Below are 14273 nucleotides of genomic sequence, written 5' to 3'. Positions count from 1 at the left end.
CGTCATCTCTTAAAGTCCCTGTGCACCTTCCTCAAAGGACCCTGCTAACCAAAAATGTGAGTTCCCTGCACATCAGCCTAGACTCTTCCAACCTTGGATTTATTAGAAATATTCCTTCACAGAAGCCTTCCTTCCAAGTTTATATAATTAGTACTTTATAAGCACCAAATACTGTACTTTGTGTTTTTTCTGTATTACCAGTGGATACTGATGAGAGTTGAGCATCCACAATATCTGTGCCCTGGAGCAACGTGTTCCACTTGCCTGAATCAGCATCTCAGAGCTTAGGCCTTGGCGTCTTTCTTTCAAGCTCTTTGGTGTTTCTGATCTTGTGGTTTCCAAACCACAAGAGTGGAGAAACCATTGGAATTGAAAGGCTCAATCAACGTAGTAATGCAGTTCAGTAGATTTTTCCCTCCAAAGCAATAGAAGACTTGTCTGTCTTAGGGTATTTTTATCAGTCTTGGAGCAGATGTCCACAAATCCTGATCGAATGACACCACAAAATCCTTTGCATCGGAGGGAATCTCAGGTTCAGTCATGCTTTTAATTATTTTGTTATAAATCATTTTAAGAGCCACTTTCAAAACTACAGCCAAACCTGTCTGTCCTTATTTGCCTGATTTCTCTTACCTAAAATTGTGTTGTTTCATATCGTGACTCCTGTTAAGGCCAAGGAGCCAGGTCACGGAACTGTGGTGAGCGCTGTCATTCCTCTCCTTCCAGTGCTGCAGTTTGTGAGCCAGTCTGACAACATACAGTCCTGCAGATTCGCTCAGACAATGGAACAGAGGCTGCAGAAGGCTTTCCAGGACGCCGAGAGGAAAGTCCTAAACACCAACAGCAACCTGACGATTCAGGTGAGGAGGAGGGCACTTCAGCCGTGTGGCTGACGGAGGCCAACCGCAATGCAAGTGTGGGCAAGAAGCGACTTCGTTCCCCGTTTCACAGCTGCCTGGTGCTCTTCAGGCATATGATGTAGACAGAGGTGCCACTCTGGGACAACGAAGTCAAGTCAGTCCCTCCTGGTGAGGATGTCTGGGGGATGGCCATGACAGGAAGGATGCTGTGTCACTATCACCTGCTGTGGTTTGGGATTTTATATTTAAATAAGTATAAAATGTGAAGCTTCCTCAGGTCTTCTGGACACATTTATTATTTTAAAAATTGATCTAGGTATGCTGTATATGCCCAATGTCTACTCTAAGATGATCAGTTCTAAATAATTAAACTCACCAAGATTTGCCTGTTCTCTGATTTGCATTGAGTTATTTTCCAGACAGTCACATGAGCAATCACCTTACTTTAAACACACACACACACACACGCTGTGTATATATATTTAGGGCTTTCTGTGTGTCAGGACTGTGCTAAGTGTTTTACAGATGCTTTGCTGCATAATAGCCAAGACACCCCTCTGAGGTATTAGCACCATCTCACAGAAGAGGGAACTGAGGGAGACGTTCAGAAACTTCCAGAAGGTCACATGGTTGGTAAAGAATGGAACAAGGACTTGAAGCAAAGCCCATAGTCTTACCCACTATGCTATACTATGAAACATGGCAAACACATGAATTCTTTCCCAGGAATTCTCACTCTGGTGCACTGTATTTCAGCTTCCTGGGTTTATGGTAGACCTGCGCCACAAAAGCCTTTCTCAGACCCATTTTTTGCAATTATATAGATAACATCCCACTAAAGACAGATGCTTCTTAATGATATACTGCTCCAGCCCCTAAATTTCTCTAAAATTAAGTGTACTATCTAATGTCTCTGTTTTTACAGAACTAAAACCTTTGCAGTTAAACCCAGTGGTTTTAAAATTGACGTTTAGCATAAGTGAATTATCAGCAAAGCGAATATGATGTAGAAAGCATGCAATTTGATTTGAGCAGTTTTCCTTTTCTAGATTCATGCAAAGTGCACATGGAAGTATCTCCTTAAGATTGGGTTCATAGTAAACTAAGATCTTGAAACATGTCACAGACATAAGGTTCATGTGGGGAGTATGACTCAGCTCCCTTGTCCGAGATCTTCTTTCTGATTGGATCTGTGATCTTCACAGGTGCACAGGTCTCGTTGGAGCTTGGCAGCAGAGTATGCTGTAATTGTGTTCCGGAAGCATAGACTTATTGAGCGCCTGCTATTTATCAGGCCCTGGGAAGGACACCCAGATCAATAAGCTGCCCTCGGCCCTGGGGAGCCGCCCTTGTGCTGTGTCACAGTCATGGGCCACGAGGTGGAACTTTGTAAAGCAAGTAACAAACCTTCCTTAGAAAAAAACTATAACAGGCAATTCAAAGATTGCATCTCAGTAGATTTTAGATGCTCTTGAACATTTCAGCAGCTCTTGGAATGAATGGATAATTGGGAGAATTGTTTTATTAACCTTATTTCTCTTTTTTGCCTTGGCTGACAGGAAGCCCAGAACCAGATTTGTTGCCTGGACTTTATAACCCTCTAGCCCCTATGTCATGCATAGATGATACCCACCTGCTAACCATCCCCCTGGGGTTGCCTTTCATCTGTTTTTCCAGGTCCTTGTTTTTTAATTAATTACTTTCCATTTTGTTGTATTAAATATAATTTGTTGGGCACCCAGGATACTTTGTGGAATAAGACCATGTGAATATTTAATTAATTTGTTTAGAGAGCTGTTGAAAAAGTGACTTACTAGTTTTTTTGTTTGTATAGCATCACTATTAGGGGCTAGATTACAGTGGACTCAATTAGGACTGTTTTCATTGTAAGGGACAGAATCGAAGCTCAGACAGCTTAAGCAAAAAGAGGAAGTGATTGGCTCACGTAACTGACAGATTCACAGCTTATTTACTTCAGGCACAGTTGAATCCAGGTGCCTACATGGCTTCTCCATGAAAGTCTCTCTTCATCTCTTGGCTTGCCTTGCCCTGGGCTGGCATCATCCTCAGGCCCCGTGGGGTGGCCCCTGGCACCTCCAGGTTTGCCTCATCCTTATTGTTCACAGTCCCGTGGAACCAAAGTACCTTCTTTGTGTCATTCCAGTCAAAATCCTGGGATTACCTCTCATTGGACCCACTTAAATCATTTGCCCATTTCTGGACTGGTAATTGTGACCAAGGAGATGAAATGTCCCAAACTAATAGGCCTGGCTCAGATGCCTACTCCTGGAACTTAGGTGGGGCAGCCCTCCCCAAAGCACGTGAACTGATGGGAGAGAAGAGGCGTTTCCCCAAGGAGAATCGTGGTGCTGTCAGAGCAGAAGGGAGAATGGATGCTAGGTAGGCAAAACAACGACTTTCCATTTCGTCAGCCTCAGAGGTCTGATTAGCTAAATGAAGCATGTCATGGGTGAGTGGGAAGTGAGAGATGAGGTCAGAAGCTGCAGGAGTCCAGAGTAAAGGGGTGATGGGAAAGTGCCCCTGCAGGGGCTGCTTCTGCTGGGGACAGGGGACGACCTTCAGGGAACAATGACATGACCTTGATCTCAGGCCTGTGGACCTCTTCTTATTTATTGAGCTAGTGCTAAGCAGCCACCAAGAATGGTCACACTTTTCTTAGCTATAAAAAAACGAGTATATTAGAGATGACACAGGTAAATGGAAGAACATTCTGTGCTCATGAGTTGGGAGACTTAGTATTGTTAAGATGTCAATATTACCAAGAATGATCTACAGATTCAATGCAATTCCTATCAAAATCCTGGTGACAGTCTTTTCCAGAGATAGAAAAATCCATTCTAAAATTCATATGGAATTTCAAGGGACCCTGAATAGCCAAAACAATCTCGAAAAAGAAGGACAAATTTGGAGGTCTCACGCTTCCTGATTTCAAAACTTAATACAAAGCTACCATAATCAAAACAGCCTTGTAAGGACATTAAGACAGTCATCCAGACCAATGGAACAGAACAGAGAGCCCAGAAAAAAACCCTCACTTATATGGTCAAATGATTTTTGACGAGAGTACAAGACCATTTAATGGGGAAGGGACAGTCTTTTTAACCAGTGGTACTGGGAAAACTGGATATCCACAAGCAAAATAATGAAGTTGAACCCTTACCTAATACCATATACAAGAATTAACTCAAAATGGATCAAAGACCAAAATGTAAGAGCTAAACCTGTAGGACTCTTAGAAGAAAATAGAGGAGAAAAGTGTCGTGATGTTGAATTTGGCAATGATTTGTTGGATATATGCCAAAAGTATGGGCAACAGAAGAAAAAAATAGATAAACTGGACCTCATCAAAATTGAAAACTTTTGTGGATCAAAGGACAGAATCATAAGGCAACACACAGAATGGGAGAAAATATTTGCAAATCGTATATCTGATAAGGGGTTAATATCTAGAATATGTAAAGAACTCCTACAACTCAGAAACAAAAATCAAATTAAAAAATCTTAAAAAACCAAAAAGACAAAGAAAACAAGTAACCCAATTAAGAAATGGGCAAAGATCTTGAGTAGACATTTCTCCAAAGAAGATATGCAAATGACCAATAAGAGAAAAGATGCTCTACATGACTAATCTTTAGAGAAATTCAAATCAAAACCACGAGATACCACTTCACATATACTAGGATGGCTGTGATAGAAAATGGAAAATAACCAGTATTGCTAAGGATGTGGAGAAATTGGAACCTTTGGGCACCTCCAATGGTGCAGCTGCTGTGGAAAACAGTATGGTGGTTCCTGAAAAAATTAAATGTAGAATTACCATATGATCCAGCAATTCTATTTCTGGGTATATATCCAAAAGAATGGGAAGAAGGGACTTGAACAGATCTTTGTACACTCATGCTCAGAGCAGCACTATTCACAACAGCCAAAAGGTGGAAGCAACCCAAGTGACCATCCACAGATGAATGGATAAGTAAATGTGTATGTACATGCAATGGAATTTATTCATCCTTTAAAAAGGAGAGACATTCTGACACAGGCTACAACATGGATGAACCTTGGGGACATTATGCTAAGTGAAATAAGCCAGTCATAAAAGGACAAATACTGTATGATTCCACTTAAAAAAGGTATTTAGTTTTGTCAAATTCATAGAGACAGAAAGTGGATGGTGGTTGCCAGGGGCTGGGGAGGGAGGAGTGGAGAGTTGTTGTTTGGTAGGTTCAGAGTTTTCGTCAGGGATGATTAAAAGTCAGGAGATGGATAGTGGTTATGGTGGCACAACGGTGTGAATGCACTTACAGCCACTGAACTGTGCACTTAAAATGGTAAAATTTTTGTATATTTTACCACAATTAAAGAAGAAAAAGTGTACCTCACCTGGTCGGGTGTACTGCGTATAGAGGTCCCCATCCCTCACCTGGTCGGGTGTATTGTGTATAGAGGTCCCCATCCCTCACCTGGACAGGTGTACTGTGTATAGAGGTCCCCATCACTCACCTGGACGGGTGTACTGCGTATAGATGTCCCCATCCCTCACCTGGTCAGGTGTACTGCGTATAGAGGTCCCCATCCCTCACCTGGTCGGGTGTAGTGTGTATAGAGGTTCCCATCCCTCACCTGGTCGGGTGTATTGTGTATAGAGGTCCCCATCCCTCACCTGGACGGGTGTAGTGTGTATAGAGGTCCCCATCCCTCACCTGGACGGGTGTAGTGTGTATAGAGGTTCCCATCCCTCACCTGGACAGGTGTAGTGTGTATAGAGGTCCCCATCCCTCACCTGGACGGGTGTAGTGTGTATAGAGGTCCCCATCCCTCACCTGGACGGGTGTAGTGTGTATAGAGGTTCCCATCCCTCACCTGGTCGGGTGTAGTGTGTATAGAGGTTCCCATCCCTCACCTGGTCGGGTGTAGTGTGTATAGAGGTCCCCATCCCTCACCTGGACGGGTGTACTGTGTATAGAGGTCCCCATCCCTCACCTGGACGGGTGTACTGCGTATAGAAGTTCCCATCCCTCACCTGGTCGGGTGTAGTGTGTATAGAGGTCTCCATACGGCAAGCTCTGTAGGCTTCTTGCTACAGTGGGATTTAGTTTTGTTGAAAAACAAAAGATAGAATGTTCATGATAGAGATAAAGGTTGAAAAGTTATTTTAGTTATTATTTGTTTAGGGGGCACTATAGTGAGGTCTTTTGAATTGTTAGAGAGAAGCGCCTTTCTTTGTGATACCCTGGAAAAGAGACCTGAATACCCGTGGCTCAACCACATTCCAAAAATACTTCAGAGAGGAGAGTAAGAGTTGACCAGAAACATTGACTCAGTATGTTATTAATCATGGACTGTAGGCTCTGTGTTAGAGAATTGAAAAGGAAATTCCACTAATGGGAAAAAGTAGGAAATAATGTGAAGAAGCTCTTCTTATGGCAGTCTTCTTAAAAATAAGACTTAAAAGGAAAATTGCAGGGGTATGTATGTCTGAACACACAAAGGTCTGCGAAAGACGGGGTGTCAGTCAGGTCCCTGTAGGAAGAGAAGGCACACTCAAATGATGGTAATTGGAGGAAAGGCCAATAACACAGACCCTTTGCAGAAGCGTGGGCAGGCTCTGGGGGGAACCACAGGGACAGTGCGGTTGCCAAGGCTGTAAGAGGTGGGAGCAGTTATAGGAAGCCAGAAGCCAGAGTTGGCTGACAGGAACTGTGTCCCCACAGGGATGGAGTCCTGGACACCAAAACTCTGGTTTCACTGTCCTCCCTCTCTCTCACATCCTCCCAGCCTCCTTTTAGCTGAAGCCAGAGGTCAAAGGAGCCCACTGAGGTGGTGCACAGGGTCTGCCTCAGGGACACTGAGCAGGACATGGGAGGGGGTGCAAGCGATTCTGGAGAGGGGGGAGGGGCAGACACCTGGCCCAGAACCCAACAGAGACTGTCTCACCAAGTTGAATGCCTTCCTCTGTATCTGTTTTTCAAATAGCATCTGTGGGATATTCTTATCCATACATTGACCCAGGGAACCTCATTTTCTGGTAAATAAAAAACCGACTTGGACAAAATGCAAGAAGAAAACCACATCATCTCATAGTAATATTTACATATTCTATATTGAATTAGGAGACCGCAAGGAAATGTCATCGCTCTCTAAAGAAGTTATTTTATATCTCCGAATTCCTTTTGTCGTTAGGTTCAGTCACTCTGTCCTTTACTGGGGTGGTGATCAGCTGGTGTATATTCCTGTTCTTTCAACTTTAAAATTCCCCAGAAGTTTGACTCAAGCGTTCTCTGTCTGAACAGTTTAGCTCTCCTTAAGTTTAACATTCCTATGCTCTATTTCACATTTTCAGAAGCATGAAAGTAACCTGAGACATTTTAGGCACTGGAAAAGATCCATGCACTGGTTAAAACCTGAAGCCAGGCTGCCTGGATTGGAACCCTGGCTCCATCACTTATTAGCTGTGTGACCTTGGGGAAGTCCCTTGATCATTCTGGGCGTCAGTTTCCTCCTTTGTAAAAGGGAGTCATAACTGGATACACCTCCTAGGGTTGTGGTGAGGATTAAATGAGATAACGATGCCTGGCACATAGGGAGCAATCAGTAAATGACGGCTGTTGTTAATCTTGTCTCTTCCTTGCTCTTTTCCCTCCTTGCTTTCATTCCTACCCTCGACTTCTGCTGAAACTTCTCCCCTGGCCTCCATGAAACAGACCCTCGTCTTATCTGGCATGTCTCCCCTCCCTTCCCTCCTGTGTCCATTCAGATTGTGAGCACATCCAACGCCTCCCAGACAGTCACCCTGGTGTATGTGGTGGGCAACCGCAGCTCCATCCTCAACGGCACCGTGGCCAGCAGCCTCCTCCGGCAGCTCTCGGCTGAGCTGGTGGGGTTCTACCTCACCTACCCGCCGCTCACCATTGCTGAACGTGAGTATGTCCACGCCGTGCAGGGATTCTGCCATTTTTCCCAGGGCCTTTCCCCATTTAACAAACATCTATTGTGCCAGGCCGCGTACTAACTCTTTTGTCATAAAAGAACAAGTGAAATTTGTGGTAAATGGGGATCGAAATGATGATAAGTTTATTGCACATTGAAAAAAAAAACACTTAAGTGCCTTTACTCTTCAAATATCCCTTATCTCATTTAATCCTCACAACCACCCTATAAGGTAGGTGCAAAATTAGCCCTGTTTTTGCAGATGAGAAAACTGAAGCTCCAAGAGACTCCCAGTCTTCCATAGCTGGGGAGACATGGAACCTGGGTATGAACCCAAGCAGTCTTCCTTCTGGGCCTGCAGTCCCGCCCGGGAGGGCGTCTGCCCTCAGGGCAATCTGGGTTGCTATGTTTCCTCCACTTCTGCCATCGGCAGGTGTTCCCCGGCCTTCAGCCCGTGCCCTGGCCGTAGACATCATAATGCAGCTCATCTGCAACCAGCATCGTGACTTCGCTTGATGAAGTCCCCTAGTCCTGTGGCCTCATCTTCTTCTAATGCTTCAGTTGCGTGATCCTCTTTACCATGCAGCGGGCGTAGCCTTCGAAGATAGCAGCCTACATTTTGTACCCAACACTTCCCTGGTAGCCAAAAGGAAGTAAAGATTTGTGCTCTTGATTTTGATCATGGGAACGTTTCTTGAGGTCACAAGGCAAGCTTTTTTTTTTTTTTTAGCACATTATGATCTCATTTGTGTTTCCGTCTATGGTTGCTTTTGATATTGTAAATAAATGAGATGATGTGTGTGAATGTACTGAGCACATCACAGCCGCTCAAAATTTTTTTGGACGTTGATTTAATGGCAAGCTTTTGAGAATTTCCATGTAGTAAGGAAAGATGACTCTGGATTTTATGGAAAAGATGATGTCACAAAAGATGATGTTATGTCACATGGCAGCATGTGAAGAATTTATTTTCTCTCATCATCTTGATATTCTGATAATGACAATGATAAGGACTAAGATTTATTGAGCACTTACTGTGAGCCAGGCCCCAGGCAAAACCCTTTACATGTGTTAACTCTGATGCTCACCGCACCTGTAAGGAAATGACTGTTCGTTACAAGCTTTCGGCTGCTAAACTGAGTCCTTGACGTTGGCAAAATCTGTTCAAGAGATCATTATTCCTAAAAATACTAGCAATGGTTGGATAATTTTTAAAGAGAAAGCTGCAGTTAGGGCAGTTTCCAGCTGCAGGTCTTGATAATGAAGATGCTCCACTTGAGAAGGTTTTGATGGAGAAACTGAAAGAGCAGAGACCCCCAACCCTGGAAGACGTCGTCTGAACGTCAGCCCTTTCCTGAGCCTTTGGTTTTTGAATAGCAAGATAGCTTTGGCCCGTATGTCCCAGAGTTCTCAAGATGATAAAGCAGTATTTAGCTGCTTGCTATTTTGTCACTCTGTCCAATTCCCCTTAGAGTATTTACACAGAAAACCTGTGAAAGTAATTTGGCGTGTTTCTTGTTTGTTTCAGCACTGGAATATCCCAACCTTGACACATCGGAAACAACCAGAGACTACTGGGTGATTACAGGTAATCTCATATTTTATTTCCCCTTTCACCCTAACAGGTTGGTTTGTTTTTTAAAACTGCCTGCCCTTCAGTGATAGGATTAGTGTCTTTTCTTGGGTCCCGTCTTATAAGCCAAGGAGTTATTCCACAGGACCAGAAGTGGGTGGATAAGCTGAGATAAGAAAAGACATCACACTGGAGATGAATATTAAATAAACAAGTCACAGCACCTACCTGGAGAGTCCCATCCAGTGGCCTCTGGACCCATCAGAAGGGACAGCGTTAACCTGCAGACATCTGGGGCATGTCCCTGTGAGTGGCTGTCTCTCTGTTTAAGGAGGGCTTTCTGTACTGCCCTCTGAAACCCCAGTGAAAGTCAGAGGAATGCTGGGCATGCCTTTCTCTCTCCCCGGCACAAGGCCCACACCCACACTCGTCCTGGTGCAGCCCAGGGTGTCCTGAGAGTGAGGGCAGAGGGAAGTAAAGGGTGTTTTGGTGGCATTTTCTTCTTTCTCCTTGACATTTCCCAGCTGAGCTTTATGAAACAGCAAAAAAAGTTCTTGTGTGTGTTTTTCAGAAGCCAGACAGTAGCTCTGGAAATCAGAGAAGCAAGGGTTTGGAGCAAAAAGAGAAGATAGATGTTTGTAGGAGAAAAAGTGGCCAGCCCAGCTGTAAAGGGGAGGCACTGGAGGGGGACCATGTTAGTTTGCTCGCCTGCCGTAACAGCACCACAGACTGGGGGCTTCGACAGCAGGAATTAGACTCCTCACACTTCTGGAGGCTGGAAGTCCAACAGCAAAGTGTGGGCGGGGGTGGTTTCTCCTGAGGCCTCTCTCCTTGGCTTGTCGACAGCCATCTTCTCGCCATGTCCTCACGTGTCTCTATGCCAGTGTCCTCTTCTTATAAGGATACCAGTCATACAGGATTAGGGCCCACCCTAATGACCTCATTTTACCTTAATTACCTCTTTTAAGGCCCTATCTCCAAATATGGTCACATTCTGAGGTCCTTGGGGTGAGGACTCCAACATGTGGATTTGGGGGGGATGCCTGCAGCTCGTGGGGGGGACACATGCAGCTCATCACAAGGCGGAAGATCCTGCAGGTCGTGGGAGATGGGCTTGGGCTAGCAGCCCCGTCTGAAACCTCCCTTCTTACTCCTTCCCTCCCCGTCTCCTCCCTCACCCGCCATCCCAAAAAAGCAGCAGGTGGGCTGCTGCCTCTAGTCCTGGCTCAGGAGCCAGCCTGCTCGCAGCCTCTGCTCAGCTGCAAAAAACTGCATTTCTGTCTCTCTGCGGAGCTGTGGATAGGCAGAGGTTATTTTACTTGCTAAGAAGGCAAACTAAAGAGATGTGGGTTTTTTTGTTTTTTTTTCTTTTTAAACAAGAAATATGTTTAAAAAGGAAAAAACCCCACCAGTTTATGCCTGATAGACAATGCTAAGCCACCACACATTTTTGAAACCAGCCAACATGTAACATTTACAAAATCACGTTTCCTCCACCAGGAATGCGGCTTTTTAACTTGTAGACATCTCTCCCCTTCTGTCAACTTGAAGGGTTACATGAAATGGTAACAAATCCCCCCTGAAACACGGCTGTCCTCGACGACCTCCTCTTTCATCCTTTCCTCCTGTCCCTGGATCTTGTCCTGCCTGTGTCTTAGAAACGTAACCGTAATAAAAAGCTCAACACGTGGTCTTGTTTTCAGGATTCTCCTGGGACTTAAGGCCCTCCCTGCTCTCCTGTGCAACCCTCCCTTGTTAGGGCTGTTAGCGCTCTTGGTCATCTGAGTCAACAGTGGCCTCTGGCCGTGTGCTTGGGGCTCGTTGGATCAGTTGGTTAGTGCTTTGGCCGGGCAGGAACCACGTCTCAGGATGACCCTCCTCCCTTCCCTTTGGCTCCTGACCACTTTCTACACCCACTGGCAGCCACCCCCAGCTTTTGCCATTGCTTCCAGAAGGGATAGGAGATTGGGAACTGAGAGGTGGAGAGAGCTTTGTTCAGTCTGTTCAAAGCCACAGCCCCTTGAATAAGCCCTCTGCCTGTTCCTCCCAGACCTTCATCACAGCACCTGGTCTTCTGCTCATTGCTAGCAGCCAAGAGGATTTGGAGCAGCTTTCCTTTCTGTAGATTGTATTATAAAACCCTGACATGTTCTCATCTGTTTTCCAACTAAACTTATATTAAATATGTTTTTGCACACTGTACACTTCTCCCCTCCCTGAGTGTGGGTCCCTCTTTGGTGAGAAATCACTGGTTTAGGGTTACTCCTGCTGTCCCTCTTTATGGAGAATCCAGGGGCCACCTTGCTACCCGTGGGTCCTGGAACCTGGTTGTGTGAGTGAGGCAGGACAGAGATGCGCACACTTTGTATTGCTGCCTGACACAGGCGAGCGCCCGTCTTAGAGTTACTCATCTGTCTTTATTTCACCCACCAGACTCAAAATCCCCCAGGCCCAGCAATCCCACGATTTCTTCTGGTCTCAGCTTTGCTACATACTAACCTGGTGTGTCCTTGAGCAGGTCGTTCAGGCTCTCTGGGTGTCACGCTGTCACCTTTAGAATGAGAACATCTGAACTGAGCATTCAGGTTCTTTTGGCTCTGAATATGTGGGCTTCAACCATGAATAAAACAGTTCAGCTTGAATACATGGAGGCTGACCAGGCCTGATCATTGGAAGTTTAGAGCCCAGTGCAATTGTGAATAAAGAAGGAGTAAGAAACCGGTGATGTAACAACCACCCAAGCTTCTGGACAAAGTTCCTTTGAACACAACTGGGGACCTGCCCACCTCCCCTAAGCTGAGTCAGTGATGGCCAAGGGTGGGCGGCCGGGGCCCCGGCTGGTGTGCGAAGAGGCTGCTCTCTTCCTGGGCACCTGTGCCAGGGTCCCAGCTCCCTTACGGTGCCACCTTCTGTGTGGCTGTGAGAGACATGAGCACACGTTCCTTACCACTCCCTTCCAGGCTGGCGGAGAGGGCCCGGAGCCTGGGGCCTGCTGCTCTTCTCAGGGGTCAGGCGAGGAGACACAGACCTGCAGCACATTCTATATTCTCCGTGGGGTTTCTCGCTCTAGTCAGGGTGTGTCTAGCAAAGAAGGGGGCACATGTGAGCAACAATGGCAGCTGCCACTGTGGGCATCCTCTCAAGTGCCTTATGGCACTCTGCTGGAAGCACTTTTTATACAGTATTTGTTCCTCACAAGGACACAATAAGGAGTGGGTTACGATCCCTGTGTTTTCAGATAAGGGGCTCAGAAGAAATAAGCGACTTGCCCAAGAACACTCAGTAAGAGGGAGCCAGGATTCAAACTCAGGCCTCTAGTGCCAGCCCCAGAGCTCCCCCAGCTGCCTGTTAAGAAGGACACATCCTCTCTGCAGGTAGGCCGATGAGGCACATGGGGCTGTGACTCTGCGGCAGGTGCCCACAGCCTCCTGCCCTTACGTGAGGGTTTTTTTCCTTCAATTTTTGAAATTGTGGTAGAATACATGTAATAGGCAATTTACCATTTTAACCATTTTTAAGTGTACAATTCAGTAGCATTAAGTACATTCACAGTGCTATCAGTTGTCACCACTATTTCCAGAACTTTGTCATCACCTGGAGCCTTTCACTGTTCCCTTTCTTCCATGTCGGCCCTTAATTCTCACTGGGATTCCCATAAAGTACCCCAAGGTGACGCTCCTCGACTGTCCTGTGCCCCCCTCTATCATCTAGTGGTCAGGAGAGGCCGACTTAGGGTGATCCTTCAGCAGCTGGTCTTTGAACCAGCAAGGACGTGGGCTCTGCTCTCTGGAGCCACGAGGGAGGTGATGTCAGGAGGGTTGTGAGGGGCCTCTCTGGGACCTGCCGTGGCGGGGACAGCACAGGAGAGTTTTATCTTTGTTTGCAGGAATGCTGCTGACAGATGAGCTGAGAGTCCCTCACAAGGGCCCTAAAAAGAGAGCTGCTATATACTCTCCATGGGGATTACTTGGCATTTATGGCTTCAAGGAAGTAATTTCTGAGACTCTGCTGTGGGTTTTATTTCTCCCTTGATCGGTTTAAACAGCATTCTCTATCTCTTGTTGTCGTCAGTTGCTTGATCTGGCGCTGTATGGAATGTGATCATAACAACAGCACATTCTTTTCATCCGAGCTGTTTCCATATTCTGGTAGATGGGTGGTATTAATGGTCCTTGGCTGGACTGTGGTAGAACACCCTTTACCAAATGAAAAATCCTGTATTACATTCTCAGCCCATGTAGCTGTGGTCCCTTTAGGAAGATGAGAATTGTTTTTAGCATTTTTCATTTCAGGGATGATGTTGGAAGGCAGTGTTTGTGTGTTTGGGGTGAAGTGTGCTTCCCAAGGGACTTGGAGGAAGGCCTGGACTTTGGGATAGACAGCGAAAGGCGGTTGCCCCCATGGTAAGTGACCATGGTAATCCTCGGATGGCCGTAGCGTTCATTAAAATCCTCCTCCATGCGCTAGCCTTTGCCTGGAATTCCACCATTAATACCTCACCTACTGACCACAGAGAGCCCTGGGTGTAGACAAAGTGCAGTGGTGGAGGAGGGGTGGGAAGAGAGGAACTCCATTCACCTTCCACCACCAGGCACCGGGCTAAGCTGCTTTAGACATCTTGTTTCATCTCAGCCTTAGAGCCCATTAGGAACACGTTTGCTGTGATGTAGACTTTCTTGTTCCCTTTTCAGAGAGGAGGACTTGGACTCAGGGAGCCAGTGGTTTGCCTAACGTCCCACAGATGGCCTGTGCCAGCGCTGAGAGCCCACTCTCTCTTACGCTGTCCTGCTCTCAAGTGGGAGAGTTCCAGAGAGGCCCTGGGCAGCCCCAGGAGTGGGTCCCAAAAGGACCCACAGAGGAGGGAGGGGTGAGGACATGGAGCAGGTGGTTTG

General features: G+C 46.1%; 1 protein-coding gene and 1 long non-coding RNA gene across 3 annotated transcripts in view; one reads left to right on the top strand and one right to left on the bottom strand.

The window, feature by feature from the left end:
- The window catches only part of LOC138916554 (uncharacterized), a 28122-nt gene extending 18318 nt beyond the window's left edge, over window positions 1-9804 (bottom strand). Inside the window, exon 1 of the long non-coding RNA XR_011423800.1 lies at window positions 9610-9804. This is a non-coding gene — a long non-coding RNA (uncharacterized lncRNA). The remainder of the gene's footprint in view (window positions 1-9609) is intronic.
- KIAA1549L (KIAA1549 like) overlaps window positions 1-14273 on the top strand; it is a 274273-nt gene that overhangs the window by 161541 nt on the left and 98459 nt on the right. For both annotated transcript variants that reach the window (XM_070229192.1, XM_070229191.1), the window contains exons 6-8: window positions 727-860; window positions 7636-7798; window positions 9337-9396. In XM_070229192.1, coding sequence (XP_070085293.1) covers window positions 727-860; window positions 7636-7798; window positions 9337-9396 — 357 coding nt within the window. The remainder of the gene's footprint in view (window positions 1-726; window positions 861-7635; window positions 7799-9336; window positions 9397-14273) is intronic.

The sequence above is a fragment of the Equus caballus genome, chromosome 12 (assembly GCF_041296265.1).
Source record: "Equus caballus isolate H_3958 breed thoroughbred chromosome 12, TB-T2T, whole genome shotgun sequence".
Taxonomy (NCBI): Eukaryota; Metazoa; Chordata; class Mammalia; order Perissodactyla; family Equidae; genus Equus; species Equus caballus.
The sequence above is the reverse complement of the archived record's forward strand: the minus strand, read 5'-3'. Positions and strand labels throughout refer to the sequence as shown.